Genomic DNA, 27,592 nt, shown 5'->3' on the forward strand with positions numbered 1-27,592 from the left:
ACTCAGGGATAAGCCAATATGGAAGAAAAAGATTAATATTCAATCTAGCCAATAGCGGGATGATTTTAGAACGCCGCCTCTAGTATCTTAATACTGATGTGATAGGGTTAAGTTCAAGGGATTTCAATGATTGGAAAATAGAAGAAAAAATGATAAACCCTGCTAAAATGATTAACAAAATTACTCTCAGATATTGGTTGAAAACATTTGACACTGTAACTTTGTATAACCCAATCAAATTTAAATATTATTCCCCTAAGATTTTGAACAACAGAATCCCCATAAAAAATGACTAAATAGTCCATGTTTATTAGTAGCGAAGCTACTCTATAATTCGCTTTGTCCGTCAGTCCGTCAGTCAGTCAGTCAGTCCATAACGCTATGGGGGAAATGGAATTTACTCAGCTCGTATAAATGATAAAAGGCTGAAACTTTTTGACAACATTCCCATCATTGAGAAGCACAACTATAAAACATCATAGGCTGTCAGACCACTTTTTAGCAGGTTTTAGGCTATTTTATATGTTTTACATATTTCCCCAAATCTTTATTGTTTTTGGTCCTATTTTCAAACTTTTAAACCAGTATCAAAATAATTTTTCTCATTGTTATGAGCATCTTTTATGTAATTTACTTTGACTGTCGTCATCATACAAATAAACCAAGGTTTTGTGTTTATTTTCTCCAATAAATCTGTTCTTGAATTTTAAAAAATTCACTTTAAATCTACTTTTATACGATTTTTGTGCTTCGCTACTTATGGATGTTGTCATCCTTGTTTTTCTTAAATTACATATTTTTCTTTTAATGCTGAAATATTTAAACTGGAAAATATGAGAGTAATTAGTTTTGAAAATCTGAAAAATATTTCCTCCTTTCTTGTTGTAAAATGTTGAGATTAAAAGATTAATTATCTTGTTGGACTGAATTTTATCCAAGGGAGGAAGGGGATATTGGGCTGTTTATTACACTAGTCCCCAAAGTTTTACAATAACCTAATCTTATTCGTTGGTTTAACAATTTTGGAGACTTTTTTATTGAATTTTGATTGGTTGGTTCATGATGTTGAGTGTTCAAACGTTTCAACCACTAATTATAATTTAAAGAAGGGGTATTTTGTGCATCATTATTGTGTTTGTACATCAATATATCGGCTTTTGTCTTTTCCCTTTAGATCCCCGATTTGATCCTGTAAGTGGCTTAGACATAAATAGTGAAAATAAAGATTTGAAATTAAATTCTTATAAATGTGCAAGTGAAACTGGAAAATATGTATCTACTGTTCTTGTGTCAGATAAAGAAAGATAAGTATGAGTATAATGTCTGGATGTATAAACAGGCCTTACTCATTATCATACACATTAAGAACCTACAAATTCCTTATTATGTGGATTAATGAGGTATTACTATTAGGTTCAATAAATAAAGGGGCGTTGTAGCTCAGTGGTAACGCACTGAGTTACAGTGATGAGATTTCGAGTTCAAGTCCCCATGTGGCAACTTAAATTTCTCAGTTGAATACATTCACGCAACTTCCCCTAGTTGTGTAAGAAGGGAGATTATTGAGTGGTTTAGATCTGTACAACCCTTATCCCAAGCTCCTCTGCGGAGAGCGTCATTTATTACGATGACTTAATTTGAGACACCTGTCATACTCGGCGAGGGTGAGGTAATAAAGAGTAGCTCCCTTGAGACAGCGGGTCAAAGCATAATATGCTTGATAGCCCTGGTGGCTATACAAAAGTGTCTCATCCTTTTCAATGACTACTTAGGTCCAAACACTAAGAAACAATGGCTACACACACACACACACACACAGGTTCAATAAATAATTAAAACATTTGGAATTTTGGGAGTCTTTAATAAATCTTTGACTTGGCTGTTCTTCAACTTGTTTATAGAGTATTTTTCCTCTTTGATGGTTGAGCTTGGATTTAAATGCATTTGTTATGTAGTTGAACTTTTAAACTTCGTTTCTAGGTACATCCATTAACAATATCTAAACATCTAAACCAGAATTGATTTACGATAATAAAATATCTTTTATTACATTATGATTTATTTAATATTGATTGGTATGTTTGAATTTCATTCTTGTTATATAAGTTTATAAATAGTTTTATTTTATTCTTTTATGACACTTATAAAAGAATGAAGAAAACTTATTGCTGTAGATCTATTTTGGGACAATGACATACATTCATAAATGTTCTTGTGTTTTTATTAATGAACCAACCTCCATTTGTATTCCACACAATATATTAGTGGATATTCTCTAATAAAGTGAAACACACAGCGGGCTCAAAATAACGATTCCCCCCTTCCACTCCCTTTTCCCCATTACCCACCTTCCCTATTAAATGAACAAACTGACCAATAAATGAGTTCCATGTTAGCAAACTGAATTGACGACAATTTTTCCCCTGTCATAATATACTTCAACACTGAACTTATACAAAAATTTTAAATGACTTCAAATCTGTTCTTTCCTGTTGTCATGTATTTATTTGTTTGTTAAACCTTTCGTGGCAACGCACCTTAAGGGGCGATTCTTCGTATTTTTCACAACAGTTTTCCCCTATTTCTAGCCCCTGCGGGGGGCTCTAACCCAGTGGGGCAATCACCTAACCCAATATAACAGAAGCTAACCTAAAATAACCTATAAAAAGCCATTTTAAAAATACGACGAATCGCCCTTTAAGTATGAAGCACCAAAAAGAATTTTGTAACATGACATAGATATTATATATTTTAAATCCCCATCCTTGGTATCTATTTGAGTGTAGAATGCAAGAGGAACACTGATAGTGCACTTTAAATTTCCCCACGGTAACATTAAAAAACGCTCTATACTGCTTTATTTATTTTTTAATTCAAAAACTTTTACAATTTTATTTAAACCAACTTTAAAGATTATTTTGAAGGTTAAGGGTAACATATGTGAGTTTTATGATTAGACTTTGGTGTAAAGTTATTTTTAATTAAAATTTAAGTTACAAGTTTTGAAATTAGTAAGTCAAATGTCTTTCTTTTACAAAATAATAGAATATTAAAATTATTAAACATAACAGCATAGGCAAATATAAAAGTTAACTCATTTATTTATTTTAAAATCTCTTTGAACTTTTTAAAAAAATTGGTTTGTTATGAATGTTCTATTATTTGATGCTTAGTTGATTTTACATTTTACCTAATCTTGGATTAAGGTCTTCTTGAAAACATTTTAAGCAAGAGATCAATTGGAAAAAAATTAAATCAGATATACTAATTCGAAACTAACTTGGAACACATTTTTATAATTATAATTATCAGACTTTGATTGGAATTTAGAATATAGAAGAACCCTACTCCAATTTTAAATGTTATCAGAAAAAGTAAAAAAAAATTGGGGAGTGGTGGTGGTGAAATTTTTTCATGGGCTGATTTCTCTCCTCTAAAATAGTTATAAACCTTTCCAGGGACTAAGAGAAGCTACATTGTGAAGGAGGACCGTATCGGTTCAGCAGTTAATAATATCCTTCAGTACAGACAGTCAAACACATCCTGTTATTTTTTCATAGGGCTTACCTGCATGCCCAGTAGAGCAAAGATAAGAATGAACAAGAATAGGAGCAACAGAAGAGATATGATTGACTTCATACTCGCCAGTAGGGACACCACCAGGTTTCTCAGACGGGACCAGTACCTACAGTAAATATAAGAATAGAAGTAAGAGTAGAGATATGATGAACTTCATACTCGCCAGTAGTGATACCACCAGGTTTCTCAGGCGGGACCAGTACCTGCAGATTAGGTATACATAATATATAGTTATATTTACATATTGTAAAACTTTGAGAGAAAACGTGTAGCATATAATTTGTAAATAATTATTGAAATTAGGTAGAACTTTGTTATATTCTCGGAGACTATTAAGATAGATGCCTAATATTTCTTGTGTAGAATCCTGTGACAAACGAAATTAATTAATAATTACAAGAACATCTGATAAGATGTTCTTGTAATTATTTTCTGTTTGTTTACTTTTATTGGTTTAGACATAAATAAAACACTGACGTTAGGCACATACCAACAGACAAAATAAATTACATACTAGATGCTCATTTATTTAGAGAATCTTTAAATAAAAATTCAGCTGTTTATCTTGTATAGCAGCAGAGAAAATCACATTTCCCCCATAGCGTTACGAAATAAAGGACTGACTGAAGGACAAACCGAATTACAAATCAATGTGAACAATAAAAAAATAATCTTACACTGTGACTTTAAAAATCCTAAGCAACCTCAAAGCTCTCAGCACTGACAAACCAAAAGATCCAGCCTAAAATTAAATAAAAAACTTTGTAACAAAAATTCAAAATAGTAAAAAGATTAATTTTTACAATAAAAATATGTTAAACTAACATCTATGTATATCATTTTTAATGAATATTGAATAAAAAAGTAATGTGATAAATTCAATGCCTGATTTTCTTCATATTCCAAATGATTTATTGGTATTTTTTATGGTTCCCAAGTGATTACTTTTTTGACAAAGACCAAAGAGTGTCAAAAATCAGCATGTGACGTCATATAAATGAGGGATTATCCATCTCTTTTTTAGGGGGGTTCTTTCCCACTTCTCTCATTCCCCTCATTTTATGTCCGTCACATGCTGATTTTTGACACATTTTGGTCTTTGTCGCTTTTTTTGCTTAACATAATTTGAATTATCCTTTTAAAATGTTAATGATAATGCTTAACTGTCTTGCCTTTCTAGATGTCGATATCATTGTCAAAACATTACTCTACCTTTGGTTTGAAATGAGTCCAAAGAACTTCGAAGACACTACCGCTGATAACCAAACAATCAAATCTAAACATGTGAAAATTATTAATCATATATTGTTTTGTTTGCTCTATTAATAGAAAACTTTATCCTATTATATAAAGTAGTAAGCTTTTTTTGTCTGTAGTGAAGGATATCGCTAACCACTGAACCGATCGGGTTCTTCTTAACAGGGTAGCTTCTCATAGGTCACTACTTGGGGGTGGGTACCACCACCCTATTAAGAGAAATCACAAACATATAAAGTGCCAGTAGAGGCCTCTAGGGGCGTAGCCGCTAGTTACAGTTAAATAGAGGATTGTGGCAGATTAATTATCCTACAAAAATATACTTTGCTAACTCGCAACATTTTCAGTAATTGTCCCTGGTTTGCTTGCTGTCGAAGAGGTGTTGGGTTCGAGTTTGTACCATACTGAAGACGTTAAAAAGGGTACACTCTGCTGATTTATTCGGCATGTAGGCTAAAAAACATGGCTTAACAACTCATGTTGCATCAGACACAGTTTAAATTATCAGAAAGGTCACATTAAAGGTCGTGTAATTGGGTCAGTTGTCTATGGGTGTTACTTACCCTTATTCCCATCGGTTACAAAGACACCAAACAAAAAATGAGAAAACGGAAAAAAGTGTCAGTTATATTCTAGATGTTCATATTTTTGTAGTGTATAAATAGTTGTTTAAACTATTTTCTCGTATTCATTCGAATCCGGTGGATAGGAACCGGTTCTCATCCATACGAAAAAACTATGTCTAGCATCGTATTATATCCAGCTTTCTACGAATATAGAAATGTACAATTATGAGATTAAAACCAGTTTTTTTAGCCGGTGCCTTCGGCACCTCGGGGCTAAAAAACTGGTTTTAATCTCATAATTGTACTTTCTATATCCGAGTAAAGCCGTTTATAATACGATGCGAGAAATAACTATTCTATGCTTAGCACCAGGACTCTAAATGGATAAGACTTTTGTCAATAACTGATGTACATCCTCAATGATGTTACACAAAATTACCCTTCTGTAGTTTTCAATTAGTGTTTGAAACGTTTTGACACTCAATTTAATAAAAGTTGTTAAGTCAACGAATAAGAAAACATTGGGGATTTGTTTAATAAACAGCCCAATGTCCTCTCCCTCCCTGGCTTAGCACACTGGGAGATGTGCTGAATTTTAATTTCCAAATGTGTACGCAGTTTCCGCGGTGTTTTCCTCATCCTATCTCAATATTTACTACTAGCTAAAAAAGCTTCAAACTTCAAAAAAAAATTAAAATTTTGAATATATAATGTATAAATCGTTTATACATTCAAATTTAGATTTTTTTGAAGTTTGAAGTTTTTTAGCTAGTAGTAAATATTAAGATGGATGAGGAAACACCTAGGAAACTATGTACACATTCGGAAATTAAATTTCAGTTCATCAACTGGGAGCCCCCATGAGTACAATTAACCAAATTGGATAACGGCTGCCAATCATTGCCGCGCATTTTATCATTAACGCATTTATGTTTTATATACGAGAATTATTACAATGACAACAAAGAAAGGGCGGTTTTATCAGATAGATAGTGGAAAAAATGGGCTGGTTATTACACTAGTCCACAAAGTTTTCAAACAATGTTTTCTTATTCGTTGGCATAACATCTTTGGGGACTTAAATTTTAATTGGTTGTTTAATTAAGTTGAGTGTTCAAACGTTTCAAACACTAATTCTAAGGGGTAATTTTGTGTATCTTCAATGTGGATATACATCAATTTATCGGCTATTGTCTTATCCCTTTTTATCACTTGGTTTTATTAAGTAAAGCAAAATGAAATACTAATTTTTGCGGTAAGAATTTTATGAATTTGATAATGTGATTCGTGTGCGGTAAGGATTGCACTTTTTGGATAACTTAGCAGCAATCGGGAATCTTAAGGGATAAGACAATGGACCATAAATTAAAAGGCATACCCAAATATGATACACAAAATTACCCCTTTTTTAGATCAAATTTCTTGGGCGAAAAGTTTGGACACACTAGTCTGTCATCAATCAATCAATCAAAATTCAATAAAAGTACCCAAAGTTTTGAGCCAACAAATATGAAACCGTGATTATAAAACTGCTAAAATCTTTATTTTTAATATCCTAAAACCAAGTCCTGTTAATCATATTGTCTTTTTCATCAGACTAGTAGATATATATAGTCTCACACCTTTCTACAAATGGATCAAGATAAAGTTATGTATGACAAACCAGGACCAAAGAAGTATGATAAATTACAAAGAGAGGAGTAGGCTAAAAACTCGTAAAAGTGTGAGTTTTATTGCTTTAAAATAGAGTAGTAGAACGGTAATATTCACTAAACATGTGTATTTCTTATTGAAAACAAATATAGACAAAAACATTTTAACATAAATTTTTATCGTTCTACTACTGTTTTTAACTTAAAAATCACAACCTTTACGGATTTTGAGCGCAACCTACTCCTTCCTTTTTATTAAAACTGAATACCTGTCTCAATTCTAAAACTATTTTGATAACAATAAAAATAATTAACCCAGTGAAAGGATAGATTTAATAAAGAGAGATATTTCAATTAAATCTCAACAAAAGATATTAAAAATACCAATTACATAAATGAAATAATTAAAATTGCTCTCAGTCAATATAATAAAAGAAAGTCAATAGAAGAGAAATATGTTTGATATTTAATTAACTTAAGTTATATTAGAAACGGATATCTTCTGAGAATTACAAGCCCTAGATACCTGGAGGATTTGTACCTACAGTATCATACCTGGAACCAAAATTCTTTTGGTTATCAACCTTGATTATTACATTTAAAGTTCCAGCAAGATTTAATGGTTTCCTGCAGTCCTGCAATTGATGTAAAATGTAAAAATCCAATAAAAGTTTCAAAATTTGTTTTAGCTAACGAATAAGAAAACATATTTTATAAAAATGTTGGGGACTAGTATAATAAACAGCCAAATGTCCCCTCCCTCTCTGTACTAACCTGTTAAAAGAAGCCTCAAAGTAGATGGAAGGTCCCAGGGCCCACATTCTGACCACAGTCTCGAATATAAAGAAACACAGGAAAATGTACTCGGCCAGATCTGAAAATATTAAGCGTTATTTATAACATTGTATTATAGGCATCTATCCGCGGATATTAAAATGAAAAATTATATGACAAATTCGAGTTTTGTTTTGCTCGAAGGGCCGAATGACCGGGCAGGCAATAAAAACTAATATTAATTTTATGATTTGTATCTTCTTATTAGTAGAATATTGTCTGTAGTACGATATGATGCGATATTTATATCTCAGAAACGGTTCTAATACAGCGAATGTTAATCAGTTTGGAAGCCATACTTGAAACCATATTTTATTATATCATTTATACATATCAAATGTTTTGTTGAAGTTAAACTTACATAAATACAGCATTTAACAGGGATTTGGGTTTGTGTGTAAAAAAGAGCGATGTACTTCATTAAAAATAAGGCTATTGTTACTTTGCTAATTATATAGTGACTAAATAATTAAGTGACTTACGGACAAATTTGAATCATAAAAAAGCTGCTATTCTAAAGAATATATAATTTATTTTTTTTCACATTGAGAAATTATTTATTTAATTTTAATTTACTTTGAGTTATAATAAATTTTCAATTTTCATACTGAAATTGATGCAAAAAGCAAAACTTTTGAGATGAAATAAAATTGCTTGGAATTCTTTTCCAAGAGTAATTGAATTGAAATGTCTTAAAACTCAACAAATAATTGAACTGCAAAAGTTTTCCATGGTTTTTCTGCAATATAAAGTTCAAGGTTGCCAAATTTAGGGTTGAAGTTTGAATTTCACGGCTGCCATTAAAGTTTATTGTTCTGCATTGCTTTCCAAGGCTAAGTAAGGGGAGTTACACCCTCCCCCCCCCCCCCAGATGCAGGTTTATGGTCACCCTATAGCTAATAACAAAACAGCTGGGAGAACGGCCTGAATTTTCACATCAAGACACATTAATTCACATAAGCAAGTTGTGAAGTCTAAAGCTACGCACGTTTTATCTAGCCGTGCGCTTAAACAATTTTTGTTCTTGTTTCTAGATATATTTATCCAATCATCTTAAATTTCAATAAGTTTCTACCATTAATAACCAATATTGAAATGTAAATAAAATCCAAGTTGATAACTTGATAGTTTAGTTTTAGATAATAAATCAAACTTTGCCAGTGTTGACTTCAGCTACTTCAGGGATCTAAAGGGATAAGAAAATAAATTGATGATAAATGATGATAAATTGATGATACAAAAAGTAACCCCTTCTGTAGATTACAATTAGTGATTGAAACAAGGGGGGGGGAAGTTTTGACACATTTGCGTAAACAGGGAGTATAGGCTTTATCTTTGGACTGAGAGTATAGGTTATTAGGGATAAAATCATTCTTATATGATGAATTTTCCCAAGTTTCAAGATTTTTTGGATAGGCCTCCAGGTTCCGGAGCTCCAGGCCTCCAGGTCCTCTCTGTAAAGGTAAAAATGAAAAAAAAAATTTTTTTTTGAAGAGTTAGAAGTCAACTTATGAAACAAAATATGCGTTTTTTTCTTCAAATATGTGAATAACATTCAAAAATATGCATATTTTGTTTCATAGGTTGACTTCTAACTCTTCAAAAAAAAATTATTTTTTTAATTTTTACCTGTACAGAGAGGACCTGGAGGCCTGGAGCTCCGGAACCTGGAGGCCTATCCAAAAAATCTTAAAACTTGGGAAAATTCATCATATAAGAATGATTTATCCCTAATAACCTATCCTCTCAGTCCAAAAATAAAGCCTATACTCCCTGTTTACGCAAATGTGTCAAAACTTCCCCCCCCCCCCTTGGACACTCAACTTAATCAACTAACCAAAAGACAATAAAAGTCCCATAAGTTGTTAAGCCAACAAAAAAGAAAACACCATTATAAAACTTTGGGGACTAATTGCCCAATGTACACTCTCTCCCTGGTGGAGAAACAAAATTTCAACAATTTTCTAGAGAGTGACTTCAGAATATTAATTGTCAAACGAAATAAAGGAGACAAAACGAGACTTTTAAGTAATAAGATGTTTTTTTTGTAAATCCAGTAAGATCTTAAAAACAGTAGGACCGATTGTTCACGCAATGTTGAAGTTGTTTAGCGCAATATTGATAAGTAATAGGATGGTTGTCAGTACATCCAGTAAGATCTCAAAAACGGTCGTTTAGTGCAAGATTTAGGCTATTTGGCAGCGGGAGATCCGGAAGGGGGATTTACATTTAAACGTAGTAAATTTCGTGATCGTCCCAAGAAATAAATCCTTTTTCAACAAAAAATGAATGTAGTGTGGAGGGGGGGGGGGGGGGGGTGTCACAAGGGCCCCCTTCTTAGATGTGGCTTGTGTGACAGAAAGAAGAAAATTTAGGTTTTATAGCGGAGAGATTACTGACTGGAAAATAAACTTGCAAAACTTTTTGACTTCATATGTATGTTGGCTCCTCAACTTAATTTTGATCGATCAACCCTTGAGTGCAGTTCTGTTTTTGTATAATTACTGTTGATCTATTAGAGTAAAGCAATAAAGGGAGAAGGGGTTAAATAACTGTATGTCCCCTCACCGAGGACCCTGTGGCGACTTTCAGTTGGATCTTTGAAAATAAACCACAGCCAAGTCGCTACAAAAGGGCAAAAACAATTTGATAGCAGACGAAAAGGTCCCTAACAGAGGGATCAAGCTAGTTGTCTGGTTATACATCTACATTTATACATTTATAGTTGATATGTTGAAAGTTCCTATAATCTCATTTGATACTATTTAGGATTGTTGTAGTAGTTAATGACAATGATTTGTCAATTATGAGAGTTAAAGCTCGTTCAGTTCACCAAAATCCATGGTGGAGGTTTCCCTTAAAGTGCCTGGCCGAGCACAGAAACCCCCCTTCCCTTATTTTTAAAGAAATTGAGAATAAGTAAGGGTAGTTTTTTGGGTGTTTTGAGTTTAGGTCAGATTAGGCTAGGTTATATTGGGTATAGGGCAGCTCTGCAGGGGTTGGCATAATAAAAAAATCTAACCCTACCCTTTTTGTATATTAGACTATAAAAGTTTTAAAGATTTTTAATCAATATAATAGATTTGAAATCTGCATAAAATTTTAAGGATTTTTTATAAAATTAGTTTTTTATATAATTCTTTATTTAAAGGCGCAAATACAAATTAAGTTAAATAATTTTGAGATCTGTGATTGGTGGATTGAAAACTATCTGCGCTCTGATTGGAGAAGCTTAAGTGACGTACATCTTTCAACCAATTTGAGCGTAGGTAGTTTCCAATCCAGCTATCCTATTGGTCAAAATTTATTAACTTAAATCGTATTTGCGCCTTTAAATAAAGAATTATATAAAAAACGAATTTTATAAAAAATCCTTAAAATTTTATGCAGATTTCAAATCTATTATATTGATTAAAAATCTTTAAAACTTTTATAGTCTATTGTATATGTATAATTTATCTAAAATATGGATTGGGAGGTTTCTGTGCTTGCTGGAAAGTGGAACTTTGAGGGAAAGCATGTGGGTGAATTTGAATGTCTTTTACTTCAGGGATCTAAAGGGATAAGACAATGGCAGATAAATTGAATAACAAAAATTCCCCAATGATGATAAACAAAGTTACCCCTTCTGTAGATTACGACGAAGTCCAAAATACATAACTTTTGTGTCACTTTTGATTCCTGTGACGTCATATAATGAGGAAGATGAGAGGAGAAGTGGGAAAGAAAGCCCCTAAAAGAGATGAAGAATATGACGTAAAAAGTAGTGCAAAAGTTATGTATTTTTGTCTTATGTCTTATGTCGTAGATTACAATTAGTGGTTGAAACGTTTGGACAAGCTACTTAATAAACCAACCAACTAAAATTAAATTAAATTTCCCAACGCTGTTGAGCCAACGAATATTAAAACTTAACTATAAAACTTTGGGGACTTGTGTAACAAACAGCCCAATGTCCCCTCCCTCCCAGGTTTTAGTTAGTTGGTTGGATAATTCAAAGGTTTGAATCTGTGTCTGAAATTGTCATATTAGACACTCAGCTATTTGTGTCCTCTACATAACATATAAATAAAAGAATAAGTTTCAATCTTTTTTGAAAAAGAAGAACACCTTTAAACAAGTTTAGCTTTTATAAAAATTGTGCAATTTGAAATGAAAATGCTGTCCCTTTGTGTATTGACTAAAAGCCCCAAGGAAAGATCGAAATAAAATCCTGAAAATATAAACAAATGCAAAGAGAATTGACATACAAACTACAACTTAAATTAAAAATATTTAAATTACTTTAAAAATAAGATGTCTACAAAAAAAATTATTGCATATCTAAATCTTATGGATCATTTTACATCTACTACTTACTAAAAGCACCGACTAACTATCTTTTTAATCACTAATCTTTAAAGAAATTCTGTAATCATGAATGTTATGTAAAATTCCAGGTGTTATATTAGGGCTCCTGCCATGCCACTGTTTATTGGTTTTGGAACCAGAATTATACCATCAAAGCTATACGTTTCTGCAATATAACAAAGAAGATAGCTTAATCATTTAACAAATTTTGGCAAAAATATAAAATAAATATTTTTCCAGTATACTTTTTCGAAACTGATTAATATCCATTGGATTAGAACCGGTTCTTAGCAATACTGAAAAATTATGTATAACATCGTATTATATCCAGTTTTCTGTTAAAATTGTTAAATTATTATATTAAAACCATTTTCTTAGCCGTGCCTTCGGCATCCCGGGTTAAAAATCCTGGTTTTAATCCTTACGTTCTACATTTTTATATCCGCGAAAAGCTGTTTATAATACGAGGCGATAAATTGTGGTATCCGCCTAGGGTAAATGGCAGACACCAGAGTTCGAATAAAGACTACGGCAGTGTGAACAGACGTGGACACCTTACTATAGAGAAGCTACGCTTCTCTAGCATTCACTAGACAAGAATCAACATCGATTTCAGTTGTCACTTTATTGAAGGTGTAAAGGATACTAAAGCTATATACAACAAACAATAACTACATGGATAGGAATAAATGATCATAACATAAAAGCATTATAATACATATACAATAGTCAGTTTGGGCAATCATGATTCCCCATCCCTGGAAAGGGTGGAGGGAATTAAGAATACAGTTAACCATAATATAAATGCATATGGATTAGGAATAAAGATAGTTAAAGCTAAATCATACAGTAAAACATAGATAATTGCAAGGGTTAGGTAGATGGCTATCCCTGTCTGGGGCAGGCAGGATAGCCCATGGAGCAGCACAATAGGTAGATAAGCATAGAGGGGTTGAGTGGTAGGTCTGGGTACTAAAGAGGGAAGGTTTGATGATTACTTGTGACAACAACAGTCTGTGTGGGGGTGATTCTATCAGGTGAGGGCAGGTTTAGATCCTTTATCCTCAGGGTTGAGGTGGTGCTGATAACTTGGTGGTTGAAGGGGAAGGTTCCGGTGCTTAAGATGGGAGAGGGAGGGGTAACACCCCTCCCTCCATTTGCAGGACAACTGAGATATGAAATTAGTACCGTTATCTGACATATTTTCAGGTGGCTTTATAATTGTAGAATAACAGGGTTTAGCTAGGTGCGTAGCATCACTATAATGTCTTGGTTTCTGCATGGTCCAGAGCTGCCGCATACCACAACTCTCCCCTCGGAAGGCTGGAGGGGTTGTCTGCACCGCCAGACTTCCGACAGTGGTTGCGGCCTTCAGTTGGTTGTCCTTGTGGAATGGATCCGCCAGGATACCAGTTGCTGGACGGTGGTGGACTCCAGCCCTCCCCAGGTCTAACGGAATCGGCTATATCTGCTGGAGTAGCTGGTCCTGTTGGATATTCTGGCCGTTGGATGTGTACCTCTGAGGCCACCCTGGCAACCTCCAGGGGTGGCACAGCACATGAGGGGGCTTGGACCAACAGCCGCCTGGTATACACCTCTTCAGGTTTCTCCACTGGGCTGGTGGTCTCCATCGTGTTGGTCACCTTGCTGCTGGCAGGCTGGCTACTGGATGCAGGCGCAGTTTCTTCGCCCTCGGGGCTGGTCAGGTTCATTCGGCTTCCAGGGTCTCTGTCAACGCGGGCAGGTGGTGGTTGCCATACTGTAGGAGCGTTGCCTCCTTCAGGCTCATTCTGGACATTGGCAGGGTGGTGCATGGCAGTCCGACCTGCGGGGTAGGGAAAGGTAACAGTCCATCCTTTATGCCGGAGGCTGTCTTGGATCTGCAAGGGTGGCTCCGCTCTAGTTGGCTGGGAGACAGGCCCATCCACGGACACTGCTGCTGGTGGACTGGAGGCACAAGGCTCCGGATTTCCTCCCCTAGCCTGAAGGGGTCCAGGCACATTGTCTCCATCTTGGGAAGACATAATTGTTGGGGATCCTCTACTTCTATGGTTAGGCTCGGCACTTGGCGCATCTAGTTGTGTTACTCCCCAGGCAGCGGTCAAAGCTTCTTCAGTTTGGCTGGTAATGGCTGATACCCTGGCTCCTGGGGCAGATGCAGGGGGCGCAGGCAAGTTTGGCCCAGCCCAAACTTCCTGGTACACCAGTGCAATACAATTACCCTGGCTTGGTTGAGGGAGGTAGACAGCTGGATGCAGTTGAGGGTGAGGGACAGCTGGACTCTCCCTGCTGGCTGGGGGCTCTGGCTGGCTGGGGGTGACGGGTGTCACCCCTTCCTCTGGGGCTGCGGGCTCATTCCGGGGTCCAGGTATCTCGGTGGCGGCGACGGTTGTCGCCCCAGGCACCAGTGTGGGGGCGCTGGATAGCACCCCCCAGTCTTCACAGGGGTCCAGGTCTCTCGGTGGCGGCGACGGTTGTCGCCCCAGGCACCAGCGTGGGGCGCTGGATAGCACCCCCCAGTCTTCACAGGTGGCGGCGACGGTTGTCGCCCCAGACATCAGCTTGGTGGTGCAGGGAAGCACCTCTCGTTCCTTCCAGGTGGCGACGCCGGTTGGCGTCCCATACATCGACTCAGACTCGCTGGCTAGCGCCTCTTGCCTTTCCCACTCGGCGGCCGCCAGGGCCTCCTCGTACACCGTCCCGGTGGCGCTGGGTAGCGCCCCTCGGCTCTTGCTGGGGGTGACAGGGGTTACGGACACCGGTCCCCTGTGGTTGCGGCTGAGGTCCAGGCCAACCCGGTTGGGTTCAGCCGCTCCTCCCAGCACGTTGATCCTGGCCACCATGGTCCCAATCTGAGACACAGACTCCTGGGTAGCCGCGGCCCCAGCGGCGGCAGCTAGTTGGGGTGACGGCTGGGCATCTCCCTCCAGGTGGACCTGGGTGGCAGACTGGTTGCATGCAGGTTGTTGGGCGGCCTGGTGTTTCTTCATTGCCCGGTCCCAACCGGTTCTACACTTGGCGGCTGTGTGGCCGTTGAAGCGGCAGCGCCCCTTCGTCCAGCTGGGTCCCATCAGGCCGGCTTCCCCAGGGTGTATCAACCTGCCAGGTCTCTCCTCCTCCAGTTGGGGCACCAGCTGACAAACAGGGTCTCCCCTACTAGGGGTCAGGCGGTGCTGGGCTGCTTGTGGTGGCTCCTTGGTTACATTCAGCCTCCTCCCCATACACACAGGTTCCTTCCATCCAACAGCGGCTCTCCTCCCCTGGGTGGCGAGGCCCGCCTCGGCCTTAGCTTCTGCAGGTGCTTCTCCACATGAGGGATCCTGCCTCTGGGTATGCCAAGTGGTTGGTAGCAAAGGCCGTTGATGGTGCCAGTCGGAAAGGGGGCTATGATCTCTGGGGGGTACCTGTGGCCAGTGTGTGGACAGGTACCCACAGGTGGACCAGCAAGGCCCAGAAGATGCCATACTGATGGTAGCCTGAACTGTATTCCAGACTGTCAGCAGACTGGTGGTAGCCACCTGAGTTGGGCCAGAGTTGCCAGCTGGTATTGCGTCCCTGCCAGGCTCCGTCAGCTGCTGGTGGGGAGCCCCTGCGGTGGTTCTGGTTTTGGCAAGGGGTGGCCTTCTTATTGACTTCCCTGGTTGGAGCTCTGCATCCTGGTGGGCCTCCATCTTCAGCAGCATGGGGGAACTTGGCTGGGACATGTGCAGTGGTTCAACAGAGTAGCGGCATCTGGTCTTGGAGTGTGGGGGAACAGCCTCACTGCTGCTGGTCAACCCTGCTCCCTCCGTGCTGGGTAAAGTCTTCCACTGCAGCAGGTCACCAGTCCCCATCCTTAGGCCGGTCCCCAGTCATTCCATGCCTGGGGGCTCCCAGGGAGGCTTGGGTGGCGGCTCCCCCACCCCCAGGTACGCGTCGGGCATCTGGGTGAAGAGCCTATTCCCCTGGGACAGCTCCCCATCCTCCAGCTTGGTGAGGCCAGCGCCAGGGAGGACCTTTCCACCCCAGAAACAGGTGGTACTGGCCCTAGGGCTGGGCCCCGTTGGAGTCTCAGTTCTGGTGGTAGTGTCCATCTTGGGGCTGGCCACTAAGTCTCTGAAGCTTGTCACCTTCTCATTAGGCTCAGTTGCATCGTTCAACACCCCCAGGAGGGCACCTACAGGTTCAGCCATCCCCAGTCCAGTATTGCTATTTCTCGTGCGTTGAGCACCAACTGAACAGGAGCTGTGCAGCGGACATTCAGTCACCCTTCCAGACAAGGGCATCTCAGGGACCAGGGGTCTGTGACCTGGCATGTGTTTGATGTTCACTGTACTCAACACAGTAGGCCAAAGTAATAACAGAAGTAGTATCTTGTAGATATAGAAGCAGAGTAGAGTAGCCGCGCCGCAAGGAGGTTCGAGCCGGCTCACCCCTAGTATAAATACTATAGCTGTGTAATTAGGGTGGTAGTCCACGTAGCCGTAGGCTCGGTCCTCCTGGCTCAAGAGTTTCTGTGGCTGGCGCGCCCCCATGATAAGTAGCAGGGGGTTGGTCTGTGGGTGCCAGCGTCTTGTTTAACTGTTGAGCCTGAGTTGTTCTCCTTTCCAGTATAGCTCTTGATTTCTGTGGTAACCAGCGGATCTTAGCTTAAAGGTAACAGGGAATATGTTAGGCATCCACAGATGTCTCTAGGAGCGTATCCGCTAGTAGATATATGGATAGGTAGGCTATCTATATATATACATGGCTACACGCCCATATATATATATATACGGGTATAGGAATATCCCCAGAGCTAGCTAGCTTTTCCTCCTTGCTCCAAAAAAAATCACGCTTCCTCTGTATATAGTTCACAACTATGAGGGTCGATGGTCCAGGTACACACCACCACTGCCCAGTGTGGGGCAGCAAGTCAGGCTATGTCCACAGGGTGGGCGTACTTTCGTTCAGTTACCATATCAGTTTCCAGTGTTGTTTGGTGAGGTTAGTATTCACTTGCTTGTACCCATGATACAAAAAAAACAACATTATTTATCACTTGGGTATTTATATATACATATATTTGTTTCACTAACCACTCAGCTTTGAAGTAGGGTTGGCAGGGCTAGGAGATGTTGAGGGTCTGAGCGGGTTTAAGGAACTGGTTTAGTTTTCCTTATCACACTGTAGACAGGGAGGGAGGAGCTTGCAAGTTTTTCTCCTAAAAAAATATCTCTGATGTATGCTATAGCGTGGCCCCTCTCCTGTGTGGGTGTGTGTGTGTGTGTGTGTGTGCGTGAAATCTCCTGTCCTTGCAACGCGCGTCCGCACCGTCAAATCCGCGCACACGGGGAAAACGCGCTCTCACCCCTCAACTCGCTCTCTCATTGGTCCGCTTCGTCCGTTGGATTTATGATATTTTCCGCACTCTGTTGCGCTACCCGTGAATGGCGCTCTGTGTTTCCGATCGCTAGCCCCACACTACAGACGGACTCAGTCTAGTGTGGGTAGGAAGGGGGAAGCGCGTGAGGGGACGGGGGTAACTCCGTCCGTTTCCCCTGTGAGGGAGGGAGGTAACTGTGTGCTGGTGTAATAGTGCCTTTTCTTCTTAATCCTAGGCTTATCTATTATATCACCCTGATTGTATTTGCCTTCAATGGAGAGGGGCTCCTCCCTTTCCCTTGGAATAAGGGGTGTATTGTTGTTGTGCTATAGGCTTGAGGTGATTTGATTGTATATCAGGGTCTTTATTATATTACATCTAGCTTCTATTTTTGTCCTTATCACAATTGCATAACAGATTTGTTTACTACCCTGTTCTATTTTTAGCTGTTATCACAATACACAATAAATCCAAGCCTGTTCTATTTTTAGATTTATCACAACACAACAATTTGTTTGCCAAGCTTTGCTCATAAATCCCTGCAATGTGACATAATATCTGTTTTTCTAGATGGGTGGCTGCGTTGTAGCCTCTCAGGATACTTGGAGTTGACGTAGTTTTTCTCTGTTCTGGTGCACTACACTCGTATGTTGGCTCGCAGCTTGCAGCTATGTGGCGTGTTTCAGCCTATCGGCGGCAGGGAATGTCCCGTCCTGCTAGCGCCGCTTGCAGCTATGTGGCGTGTTTCAGCCTATCGGCGGCAGGGAATGTCCCGTCCTGCTAGCGCCGCTTATCCAAATCCAGCTGATGGCGGCAGGGAATGTCCCGTCCTGCTAGCGCCACTGGTTCGGATCCTGCTATCTCTTGCAGTAAAATTGGCCTATTTTCAGCCGTTTACACTTATTTGGCTTGTTTCAGCCGGTCCGCAGGCCTGTTTCAGCCCTTTTGGCGCTCAATTCTCCGTTAGATATCAGCGCTGCTCGCGGTTATTCGTCAAATTTCGCTGTCTCGCTTCCACAACTGCCGGATGCAGAGTTAAACTTTGCTGTCCAGGGTGGGTAATTCAGGTTGCTTGCGTCAGTTTTGCCAGATTCACTGCTGGGAGTACCTTAGCCTCAGATGCGCGTCTGCTCTACACTTGTGGTTCGCCGTAATCTCACACAGCTGTCACCAAAAGTTGTGGTATCCGCCTAGGGTAAATGGCAGACACCAGAGTTCGAATAAAGACTACGGCAGTGTGAACAGACGTGGACACCTTACTATAGAGAAGCTACGCTTCTCTAGCATTCACTAGACAAGAATCAACATCGATTTCAGTTGTCACTTTATTGAAGGTGTAAAGGATACTAAAGCTATATACAACAAACAATAACTACATGGATAGGAATAAATGATCATAACATAAAAGCATTATAATACATATACAATAGTCAGTTTGGGCAATCATGATTCCCCATCCCTGGAAAGGGTGGGGGGAATTAAGAATACAGTTAACCATAATATAAATGCATATGGATTAGGAATAAAGATAGTTAAAGCTAAATCATACAGTAAAACATAGATAATTGCAAGGGTTAGGTAGATGGCTATCCCTGTCTGGGGCAGGCAGGATAGCCCATGGAGCAGCACAATAGGTAGATAAGCATAGAGGGGTTGAGTGGTAGGTCTGGGTACTAAAGAGGGAAGGTTTGATGATTACTTGTGACAACAACAGTCTGTGTGGGGGTGATTCTATCAGGTGAGGGCAGGTTTAGATCCTTTATCCTCAGGGTTGAGGTGGTGCTGATAACTTGGTGGTTGAAGGGGAAGGTTCCGGTGCTTAAGATGGGAGAGGGAGGGGTAACACCCCTCCCTCCATTTGCAGGACAACTGAGAGATGAAATTAGTACCGTTATCTGACATATTTTCAGGTGGCTTTATAATTGTAGAATAACAGGGTTTAGCTAGGTGCGTAGCATCACTATAATGTCTTGGTTTCTGCATGGTCCAGAGCTGCCGCATACCACAAAATAACTATTATCGTATGTTACGCTAACATCAAGGCTAATATGTTAAAAAAATACACTAATTTAGAATCAAATATTCCCAAAAATATTGTTATATTTATATAAATTCAACAGTTTTAAAAAAAAACAGCAGAATACCGGCTAAGCTATTATAATTCTGGACTTAAATATTTTGGACAGAAATTAAAATAGAATTAAATTAAAAAGAGTATTCATTGTAATTGAAACTTGAATCTTTCCAAAAGCATTAGCAAAGGTTTCCTGAAAAGTTGTTAATTCTGCAAAAAAGAAAACATATTTATAAAACTTGGGAGACTAGTGTAATAAACCTCCCAATGACCCCTCCCTTCCTATAAACAGAAAATAGTAGAGATGCCGCGCTACTTAAAAGGTAAATACTTACGCAAAAATTCTGATAGCCAATCCGGTTGTCCGTAATGTTCCACAGCTACGCACATTGTGTTGAGAAAAACAAGGATGATGACAGACCAGTAGAACCATTGCTGCTTGATTGCCTGAAATCAAAATGTATTACTTTAATAAATTTTACACATGATTATCAAGTTTTATAATAAAGTAAAAATTGTAGCTACACCTTGCCTAATCTCCTCCTAATAAGTGAACGAACTGACCAATCACACATATCATATATTGTACTCTCTCTCTGACACCCTGTATTTTCATGTGCTATAGATTGGAAATTTGCTTTAAAAGTCCATGCATAAGAAACACATTTAATAAGATAGAGTAAGTAGTAAATTTTCTTCACAATTACTACTTTATTTAAGTCAAAAAACAAATAAGGTTTGTGGAAATTACATTTAAAATTTGTTTACAAAATCTTATAATTATTATCTATATGTATTTCTAAAATAATATTTTGTTAGTCTATTTCTGTAGGTCAGGTTAGGTAGCCCCGCAGGGTTTGTGCCCACCCTCCCCCCTCCCGCTGAAGTTGACATAGGATAAAAACTACCCCAACAAATTATTTTGATTAATTTTAAAAATAGGTTTATGGGGGGTTCAGAGCTTTGCTGGAAAGCACAGAAAATGTTTACTAAAGGAAAATTTGTTCAGATTGGTGTCTGAATTTATGTTTGAAATTATAGGTTAAGATTGACTTTAATTGTGGCCTTGGCTAATGATTATTAAGCAGGCGATAAGGTGCACTCTTTATTAACCTTCAATTAACAAGGTTAATGTTAATTAAGTTGGTGCACATTTTTCCCTCTTTTTTTGTGCCCTAAACTTTTAGATACAATCATGATTTGCAATTGTTTTTACTGCGTTTTAGTACCAAAGCTCCCATATATATTTTATTTGGTTATTCGTCGATGCTTTTACAATTGTCATACATAAAAAATTTGGTTTCAAATTAGAGTAGTTTAGTTTTAAATTCCATAAAATTGCATTTAGGACTTCTAAGAATTATGTTTTTTTTATGAAAACCAATTTAAAAGCAATGTTCGTCTGTCAGTACAAGCATGTTAACGTGGAAGTTGTTAGTTGTTAGTTGATGGTTGCCTGATTTAATGTTCAAACAATCACAAAACTCAGGTTTAGTCATGGTAGTTAGTAGAGTCCTGGTTGCCTGTTTGATTTTCAGTAAATTATTTAAGGTATTTAGTAGGAACATGGTTGCCTGATTTAATGTTTAAAACTTAGGTTTAGTTATTGTATTTAGTAGAAACAAGGATGCCTGGTTTAATGGATGTTGTTTTACTTGTTAGAGTAAATAATCATCAACACTTTTTTAAATAGAATATGGTAACCATGGCGTAAAGTGCATGGATGTTTTTGGTTGCTGTTTAACAACTTTAACCAAAGATTATTGGACCTCCTCACCCCCTCTCTCTAGTGCCTTTTTTGAATCATGTTGGATATACTAAAAAAGGTCTTTTTTTGTCAACTTTAAAGACTAAAAATTAAATAATAAATTATGCTGGTCCCCAAAGTTTAAAGTTTTCTTATTTGGGAAAAAAACATTCGCAATTTTATTAATTCTTAATTAACTAGTACAAACCTTCAGTGTCTGAATTTTTTCACCATTAATCTGCATAATAATGGATCTGCAGTATGGCTTCGAAACCGATTAATATCCGCTAGATAAGAATCGGTTCTCAGCCATACCGAAAAATCATATTTAGCATCATATTACAGGCAATTTTCTATGAATATTAAAATAAAAATCACATAACTGTTTTTATCTCATTTTAATATCCGCGGAAAGCTGTCTATAATACGATGCGATAAATAACTATTACTTCCTTTTCACATATCCGACATGATCCTCCATTTCTGCTCCCATAATTTACCAACTAATGATCATTTATGCATCACTATCATTAAATTTATCTTCGCAGTATTTAGGAAAATTAACAATGGCAGGCCAATGGATATAGAATACGTGGATATAGTGACAGGGGATTTTTATCGTCAATTTAGGTTGCTAATAGAGTCTTCATATATTGGTCAATAGATGTACAAGTATAGATGTAAAACCCAGACAACTACCAGGCCATAGTGTTTGTGACCTTTGTCTGCTAGCAAATTGCCTTCTGTTCATTTGTAACGACTAGACTCCGACGCTAGTGGCTGATTTTCAAAGACCCGATTGAGGGTCGGCACAGGGTCCCCACCCAGTGGGTTTAGTTAGATATTGGCTTCTTAACTGCTTAGATGCCTATTTATCTTATATTTTACTACATTGATGTACATTCCCAATGATGGTATACAAAATCAATTCTGCTGTAGATTAAAAATTTCGCTTTTGAAACCAACTGATCAAGATTTAATAAAAGTACTCAAAGTTAAGCCTACAAATGAGAAAGAATGTTAATAAAACTTTGGGTACCAGATAAATTTACATTTTAATGTCCTCTTCCTATGACCTATTCAAACATTCTTATCCTTGTTTAAATCTCAATTTGTAGTTAATAAGAATCAAGGACAAGCTCAATAGTCAAGGCTATTCAAAACACTCACACACACACTTCACACATACAAACACACACTTATACACTTAGGTTTCACACTGTGCCAAAAAATCCAAAAGTCGTATTGAAAAATACGCTCTATAAACACTTTCTCTCATTCCAAAACACGCAGTGTTCAAACTTTTCCTAACATAATTATAATCTGCAGATAGGTTAATTTTGTTTATCATCATTGGGAGTGTACAATTACATCAATTATTCGTCTATCCCGTAAGGTCATATGTAAATACAGAAATGTAACCTAGTGTGCAATTATAAAAGGTATGAAATTACCCCCCCCCCCCCCCATCATATATTCTTACCAAGAGAAGAGTTGACTATAAGCTGTTTATTACACTAGTCCCCAAAGTTTTATAATAACATTTTCTTTTTTTGCTTAACAAATTTGGAAATTTTTTTTTTAATTTGATTGGTTGATTCATTAAGTTGAGTGTCCAAACGTTTCAACAACTAATCTACAGAAAGGGTAATTTTGTTTTTCATCGTTGGGGATGAACATCAATTTATTGACCATTGTCTTTTCCCTTTAGATCCCGACAATTATGAAAGGTATTTATGAAATTACCCCCATCCTATATCACGCCAGGCTACCAAATCAAGACAAAAGTAAGTGCCAAACTCTGGAATCTATGTATGGTGAAATTAGGCATAAACCCATGATGATTCCAGGTAAAACCAAAATATTTATGAAATTACCCCCATCCTATATCACGCCAGGCTACAATTGAATCAAAACAAAAGTAAGTGCCAAACTCTGGAATCTATGTATGGTGAAATTAGGCATAAAACCATGATGATTCCAGGTAAAACCAAAATATTTCAGCGGGTTCTTTTTGAGAAAATTAGATTTGAAAATTTCAGAAAAGCCAAGATTATTTATTTAAAATTTTGAACAACTTTGCTTTTATGAAGTCTTTCATAAAAACCTCTCTATATATGATTTATTTAAGGCTAAATTTCCGTGACCCTAGCAAAGCAACTGATAAAAATGGCCATTAATTAACTCCCTTCAGAAGTGGCTTTAGAACTTTATAAAAGCAAAGTTATTCAAAATTTTAAATAGATAATTTTAGCTTTTCTTGTCATGATTATGCGGCAACTCTTATGGGGTGAAAATTGAACTTGAAATTTTCAAATCTAATTTTCTCCAAAAGATCCCGCTGAAATATTTTGGTTTTTCCTGGAATCATTATGGTTTTATGTCTAATTTCACCATACATAGGTCCCATAGCTCGGCACTTACTTTTATCTTGATTCAATTGTAGCCTGGCGTGATATATATTCTTACCTCACCAAAATATTCAAATAACCAGAATTTAACGAAATCCCTTTCCATAAAACTTTGATAAAACCAAAACTTTTCTTAAAACATGGCTTTTCATTTTTTATGATTTTGTATACCATGTACTGTAACTTTTTTTCAAACGTTGATATTTCAATATTGAGTTCTTGTGAATTGTGATTGGGTTACTTTTAATTATCAAAAATAATAAATTAAATAGTAAAAAGTTATAAATCAATAATATATTCCAAATATACAAGGACGTCAAAGCTTTTTTTTTGGGTGGGGGGGTGTAAACATTTACACCCCCCCCCCACTTGGACGTCCCTGATATAAAACTTTTCAATTAACTAAACATGAAATTACCTTTCTGACAACAAGACGGATTTTCTTCTCATACACCCAGAAATCTGAGTTCTTCTTGAATTTTCTTTTGAATGCGGCCTGGGTGGCTGCGCGCTTCTTATCCTTGTCCTTGTCGTCTTTTAACAGCTCTAAATAGATAGATTAATAGATGGATGGATAAATTGAATAGATAGATTAATAGATGGATGGATAAATTGAATAAATAGATTAATAGATGGATGGATAAATTGAATAAATAGATTAATAGATGGATGGATAAATTGATGGATAGATAGATTAATCGATGGATGGATAAATTGATGGATGTAAGATAGATATAAGATGGATATAAGATGAATATAAGATGGATGGTTAGATAGATTGATAGATGGATGGATATATTGATGGATGAAAGATAGATATAAGATGGATATAAGATGAATATAAATTGGATATAATATAGGATGGATATAATATGGATAGATAGATGGATATAAGATGAATATAATATGGATAGATAGATAGATGGATATAATATGGATAGATAGATGGATAGACAGATGGATAGATAGAAGGATTGATAGATAAATAGATAAATGGATAGATAGATGGATATAAGATGGATATAAGATGGATATAATATGGATAGATAGATGGATAGATAAATAGATGGATAGATAGAATGATTGATAGATAGAATGATTGATAGATAGAATGATTGATAGATAGAATGATTGATAGATAAATAGATAAATGGATAGATAGATGAATAGGTAAGGGGGTGTATTGTATAGATGGATAGATTGATAGGTGTATAGATAGAAAGATAGGAAAGAATAGTTAAATTGATTAATAGATGTGTGAAGAAATAGTTCTTTTGTGGTATGGTAGATAAAATAAATAGAACATTAAAGCATCAATAAAAGAAATAATAGCATAAATAACTGCTTTATCTGTTTAGTAATATGTTTTCTGAATAGAGAATAAAAACATATCATTACATTACATTAATAAACAATACAATAATATCACAGAAAAGCTAAAAATAAGAATATTAGTATGTATTTATTTATTGTTTAAAAGATTACTATTTTTAGCACAAAGTTATTCAACTTTCATTAATATTTTTTTGCAGAAATATTATTATTAGTTATTATGGGATTCGTTGTAATGTTTTTAAAATACCATGTCTGCTTATTGGTATTAAGTTTCTAAACTGGACCACACCGCGGCATACTAGAGACGTTAAAAATTAGTGATAGTAGCAGGAATACATTGGCCCATAACAAGCGCAATTCATTACGAGGACTTCCAGACAAAGGTTGTGCAATCTGTTGGATGTAACCCAACCTCTTATCCTATACTTTAGTATATCATCCCATAACAAGCGTGGTGCTCTTGGGTTCTCTAGATGATCACTTGAAATCGTAAGAGAATCCCGCACATATAAGGCAATTAACGAGGTAAGTTTACTTTTCTCCATTAAAATAACACTATTGATTGATTTTGTGTTAATTATAAATAAAATGTAACGCGGCAAAACCGGAAATTTGCGCACTTACCGTCTTCCTCCTCCTCATCTTCATCGCTGTCCCTGCTGCGCGCGCGTCTCCCCAGTGTGCGTAGCTTCTTCTTCTTGGCCAGGGCGCGCTTACGAGCTTCCAGAATATACCTGAATAATTCAAAAGATGAACATATACAGGAATAGGGTATAAACAGCAAGCGAAAGTCTAAGGGGGGTGTAGAAAAAAGGTTGATGATTCTACTTTGTGTTGCCCCCACAACGACAGCTGAAAATCACATATAGGTTTCGTGATTTTTTCAAATTAATTTCGTTGTTGGTATAAGCTGTAATATATGCTCAATATTTTGGGAAATCTTCTCAAAAAATATAAAAAGCTTCTTAATCCTATAAATTTAAATAAATCCCTAAAGATAATAAACTAAATTATACAAATTATGCAGATTAATCTATTGGTTGAAAAGTTTAAAACAAACCAATAAAAATACAATTTAGTACCAAAAGTTTTTGAGCCAACGAATAAGATATTATGTTTATAATACTAATTAAATCGCTATTCAAATCAAAATTTCTACAGTAAATTAATTTGCGATTTTAGTTTGCAATAAGTTGGGTTGAAATTCAATAAAATTTTCACCTAAGTTTAAAATGTTAGATTCTGGTTTATATGTCAAATAAATAATTATAAAAGTGGTCAGAAGTCCCGCTCTTTATTTCATAATCTATGATTCAAGCATTAAATTATTCAAGCCTTGAATTTATATCTAATATATGCACCATAAACAGGGTTAAACAGAACTTTAAATGGGCTTTTCAGAGGTAAATTTATTTTTTGTGTAATTTTAATAAACCTTGCACTTTACTTCACGTCAAATACCCTTATCCAAAACCAATTTTATTTTTATAGAGTTTAAGCACAATTTAAGTAAAACCTAAAAATTTAATTTTAGATAAACTTTAATATCCCTTTATGAGAACTAAATACCAAGAACTGGCCCAATTATTCATTCTAAATTTAAATACAGATATTCACTACAACTCAGAGAGGTAGGGGACATTGGGAAATTTTATTACACTAGCCCCCAAAGTTTTATTATAGTGTTTTCTTATTCGTTTACTTAACAACTTTGGGGACTTTTATTTAATTTTATTAATTGACCACACGTTTAAACCACTAATTGTAATCTACAGAAGCGGTAATTTTGTGTATTAACATTCAACAATGGGGATTTATATCAATTTATCGGCCATTGTCTTATACCCGGCCTTAGATACCTGTAAGTACAGATATTCACCACTACAGCTAGTAAGTACACATTTATGCAAGTGTACAGTCAATGCTGTTCTGTATATAAGCCCTTGATGGTGACACAAATGAGACAAATTTAATTAACAGCTATTTCGAAAACTACATCCTTTAGATAAGAAATATTATCATTTTTTGGAGCTTTGCCCTGCAAATTAGAAATAAGGAGAGGGCTAGTTATTAACTTTTTACTATGCTTAACCTCTGTGGGGGATCTAACCCTGAGAGACCTATACCTGCGTTGCCTAACCCTAAGGGATCTACCAATATAACCTAAACTAACTTGGGCTAAGGAAATAAACAAACAAACGAACAAAACACCTAACCCTCCTATTTCCATTTTAGGGTCAGGGCATAATCTAAAATTAAGTTTTGTTAAGTTTTTTGATCTGCAAATTTGAAAATATATTTGGAATAGTAGTTTTCTGGTCCTCTAAGTAACAGGATCTAAAAGGTCATACACCTGACATTGCAGTATTTCATTATTTCATTTTTAAAAACTTACAATGCTTTGAATAAAAATTACCTTTCCCAATATTGTTTATATTATATT

At 36.9% G+C, this 27,592-nt stretch overlaps 1 protein-coding gene across 4 annotated transcripts in view; it reads right to left on the reverse strand.

Moving 5' to 3' along the window:
• Nucleotides 1–27,592, reverse strand: part of LOC145331020 (voltage-dependent calcium channel type A subunit alpha-1-like) — a 172,473-nt gene that overhangs the window by 83,579 nt on the left and 61,302 nt on the right. For all 4 annotated transcript variants that reach the window (XM_080175614.1, XM_080175615.1, XM_080175613.1 and 1 more), the window contains exons 16-22: nt 25,774–25,883; nt 24,233–24,360; nt 19,992–20,103; nt 7,829–7,928; nt 4,792–4,855; nt 4,257–4,321; nt 3,568–3,685 (exon numbers count right to left, since the gene is read on the reverse strand). In XM_080175614.1, coding sequence (XP_080031740.1) covers nt 3,568–3,685; nt 4,257–4,321; nt 4,792–4,855; nt 7,829–7,928; nt 19,992–20,103; nt 24,233–24,360; nt 25,774–25,883 — 697 coding nt within the window. The remainder of the gene's footprint in view (nt 1–3,567; nt 3,686–4,256; nt 4,322–4,791; nt 4,856–7,828; nt 7,929–19,991; nt 20,104–24,232; nt 24,361–25,773; nt 25,884–27,592) is intronic.

Source organism: Acartia tonsa, chromosome 11 (genome assembly GCF_053477335.1).
Source record: "Acartia tonsa isolate MP-2025a chromosome 11, ASM5347733v1, whole genome shotgun sequence".
Lineage (NCBI taxonomy): Eukaryota > Metazoa > Arthropoda > Copepoda > Calanoida > Acartiidae > Acartia > Acartia tonsa.